Source organism: Echinops telfairi, unplaced genomic scaffold (assembly GCF_000313985.2).
Source record: "Echinops telfairi isolate 266 unplaced genomic scaffold, ASM31398v2 ScPeMD7_5592;HRSCAF=6446, whole genome shotgun sequence".
NCBI lineage: Eukaryota > Metazoa > Chordata > Mammalia > Afrosoricida > Tenrecidae > Echinops > Echinops telfairi.
The window spans coordinates 28,737,343-28,740,438 of record NW_022109491.1 but is presented as its reverse complement, the minus strand read 5'-3'; the positions used below and the strand labels follow the sequence as shown (position 1 = coordinate 28,740,438).

The 3,096-nt window shown below is 62.2% G+C and overlaps 1 protein-coding gene across 1 annotated transcript; it reads left to right on the top strand.

Annotated features, from left to right (window-relative positions):
• Positions 1–467: 467 nt before the first annotated feature.
• LOC101640738 (neurophysin 2-like) lies at positions 468–2,262 on the top strand. The gene is made up of 3 exons (XM_004698178.1): positions 468–566; positions 1,720–1,921; positions 2,078–2,262. The coding sequence occupies exons 1-3, from the start codon at positions 468–470 to the stop codon at positions 2,260–2,262; spliced, it is 486 nt and encodes a 161-aa protein (XP_004698235.1).
• The last annotated feature ends 834 nt before the right edge of the window (positions 2,263–3,096 follow it).

The following is a 3,096-nucleotide window of genomic DNA, read 5'->3' as shown; positions in this document are numbered from 1 at the left end:
GCAGGAGCAACTCCCTGCCTGGGTGCTCGGTCTCGGCCACCCTGAGTGGGTGCTCCCTGTGGGAGCTGGGAAAGGGGTAGTATGTATTGATTGCTGCCGTTTCTGGACATCCAGAAAACTTGAACACTAGTTTAGGGGTGTCTAGATTGCTCCTCTCCCCAAGACTGAAAAGCCACAGCCACAGCTCAGCAGCCCCTGTGACACCACTGACTGTGACAGCCCGGGGGGCCTGCACCCCACCCCACCCCACCCCTCGCCCTGGGCCTGGCACAGAAGGGCCACTTTAGTCCTCAGATGCCTGAGTCACCACCGATGCCTTGGGAGCTGGTCGTCCAGGGATCCTGGGGAGGCATGGAGGCGGGGCCGGTAGCTGGCCAGGCCAGGTGGCCTCTGAGGGACACCTGTGCCCATAAATAGGCAGGAAACCAAGGCAGCGCAGCAGAGCGGCTGAGCAGCACCGAAGCAGCATGGCCACAGTCGCGCTGCCCGCCTGCTTCCTCGGCCTGCTGGCCCTCACCTGCGCCTGCTTTCAAGGGAACTGTGACAGAGCCAAGGGCCTGACGCAGGTGCAGTCCAGGAGGCCCTTCTGAGGCTGCCCCAGTGTGTGGTGCCCCAGGGCTGGGGCCACCCGGGCATCCTGGGAGCAGGCAGGCTTCAGGGGAAGTGCCGGGCAGGAGTAGGGAGACTTGACATGGCTGGGCAGAGAAACCAATAGGGTGGGTCAGGGGACCATCCTGCTGGGGGCTGGGAGGAGCTAAGGGGTTTCAGGTCCTGTGCCATCCAGAGAGGGGATGCAGGAACCTGAGAGAGACTTTTGAGGTAAGAGGGCTTGGGCCCCGGTCAGGGAGACCTGAGTAGCCAGGCTCCTCTGTGCCATGGGGGCTCCTCAGGGAGGCTCGCTGGAGTCCTCGTGGCTCAGTCCTACCCCCCAGTTCAGGCTGCCCCTGAGCCCTAGCCTCTGCTGGCCACAGGCCCCCAGCCCCCCACAGGAGAGATGTTCTGGACCTTCCTGAGTGGAGGGGCCACTCGGGCATGCTATCAGGAAATTCTGGCAGATACCAGTCCACTTCTCTCTTCCTGCACCCCCAGCCCTGCTCCTGAAGTTCACTTTTACCTGGGCCACAGGCTGTTCAACATGCTGACGTGGGCAGGTGGGCAGCCCCAACAGGCCACCCTCTCCTCTGCTTGGCTCTCTTGAAAACTCCAGACACTGCCTAGGGCTCAGATCTGCCACCCACTCTGTTAGCCCTCAGGTGGGTGAGCAGGGACAGGCAAGGGCCAATCAAGAGAAGAGACCAGATCTGGCAGAAAGCCAGGGTGTGTTCAGGAGGGTGGGGCTGTGCACACAGGGTAGGGACCTACCTGCAGAGACAGGGCAGGGGGAGGAGCGTCTGGTAAGAGGATAGGTGAGCTGAGAGGGATACCACTGTTGATGGGTCAGAGCTCCAGAGGGAAGTTTCCTCCTGCAGTGGCCCCTGGGAGACCCACCCCTCTGGACTGAGTGTGAGCATGGGGAGGGCCGTCACAGAGCTGCCCCTCAGGTACTGCTTCCAGAGCAGTAGGGGACATTTACTCCCATCCTAGGATGGAATTCGAGACTGAAACAGAGCTGGGGGCACAACTTCGCCCCACAAAGTCTGTGCCCTTGCTCACCCCCATTTCAGGGCGACTCAGGGAGCCCCCCCCCCCCCTGGTTCCTGCTCTCCCCTGTCCCTGCAGTGCCTCCCTTGCGGCCCCAGAGGCCTGGGCCGCTGCTTCGGGCCCTACATCTGCTGCGGGGATGAGCTTGGCTGCTTCATGGGCACCAGAGAGGCCCTGGCCTGCCAGAAGGAGAAGTACCTCGCAGCGCCCTGCCAGACGGGCCAGAAGCCCTGTGGGCGCGGGGGTCGCTGCGCCTCCAAAGGCCTGTGCTGCAGCCCAGGTGAGCTGGCGCGGAGGGTGCCAGGGCTGGGAAGATGGGGAGCTCCTGTATCCAAGCAGGGCTATCGGAGACGCTGGCTGGATAGATTGGGCCCCGGTGGCACCCACTGGCCAGCACTGGTCCCAGCGGCTCAGAGTCTTACCCCCCTCCCTGCAGAGAGCTGTGAGGCCACCCCCGAGTGCCTGGAGGGCCCGGGCAGTGTGCGCCAGGTCCGCGCCAGCAACCAAAGCAAGGAGACTGAGCCGGAGGACGAGGACAAGAATCAGGAACATTTGCCGAAATTTGTGCGACTGATGATGAAGCTGGGCAAGGGGTTGCTGCACCTGTTCAAGGTGTTGTAGCCCCCCGCCCGCACCCCAATAAACCATTGAAAACCCTGCTTCTGGCAAGGGCATAGTGAGTCTCTTGTGAGAGGAGGGATGGGTGGGGTGCAGATCCCCTTGCCTGGAGCTGAGTCCTGAGCTGGTAAGGAGTTCTTTGCTGAAGAACCTGGAACCCTGGTTGGCGAGGGGGGGAGGGTCAGAGGTGAAGGGGTGGGTTGGGGGACTCTAGCCGAGGAGCGGAAGCAAAGGTAGTGAGAGGCCCGACTTCAGGTCATAAGACAGCAAGTGAGGATCAGAGATGGCAGAGCACTGGGGATGGAGGAGGACAGAGAGGGGGCAAGAGACCAAAAGCCACCAGAGCTGGGCCCCTGAGAGAAGCAGGTGGGGGCAGCTGTTGGACCGATACTGGGTCAGGGCTTCCTTCCCTCTCCCAGCCCTCCCCTGCCACCTGGCTCCGTGGGCAGAGAGGGAGAGGCAGGGCTTGGAGGTCACAGCAGGACAGAAGGAGAGACGCCTTGGACTCTTAGGAAGAAGGACAGAAAGAAGGGCGGACAAGAGGAGGAGGGAAGGAGGACAGGAACCTGGAATGGCCTGGAGAATCAGATTGTGACAGTTGTCTTGACCAATGAGCCAGGGTGACCAGGAATTCCTGCCCCGTGCACATCCCAGGAGACTTGGGCACAGGAAGCTTCTGGGCCCAGCAGGTCTCCAGATTCCCAGTCCATGGACTGTTTCCCACAAGACTGTGCTGGGGGGTGTGCGGAGGGGGCAGAGAGACTGGAATCCCCCAGGAAGCACCCATGTCTGTCTGGGAGGAAGGAAAGCACCCACACTGGGGCCCCTCAGCCAGGG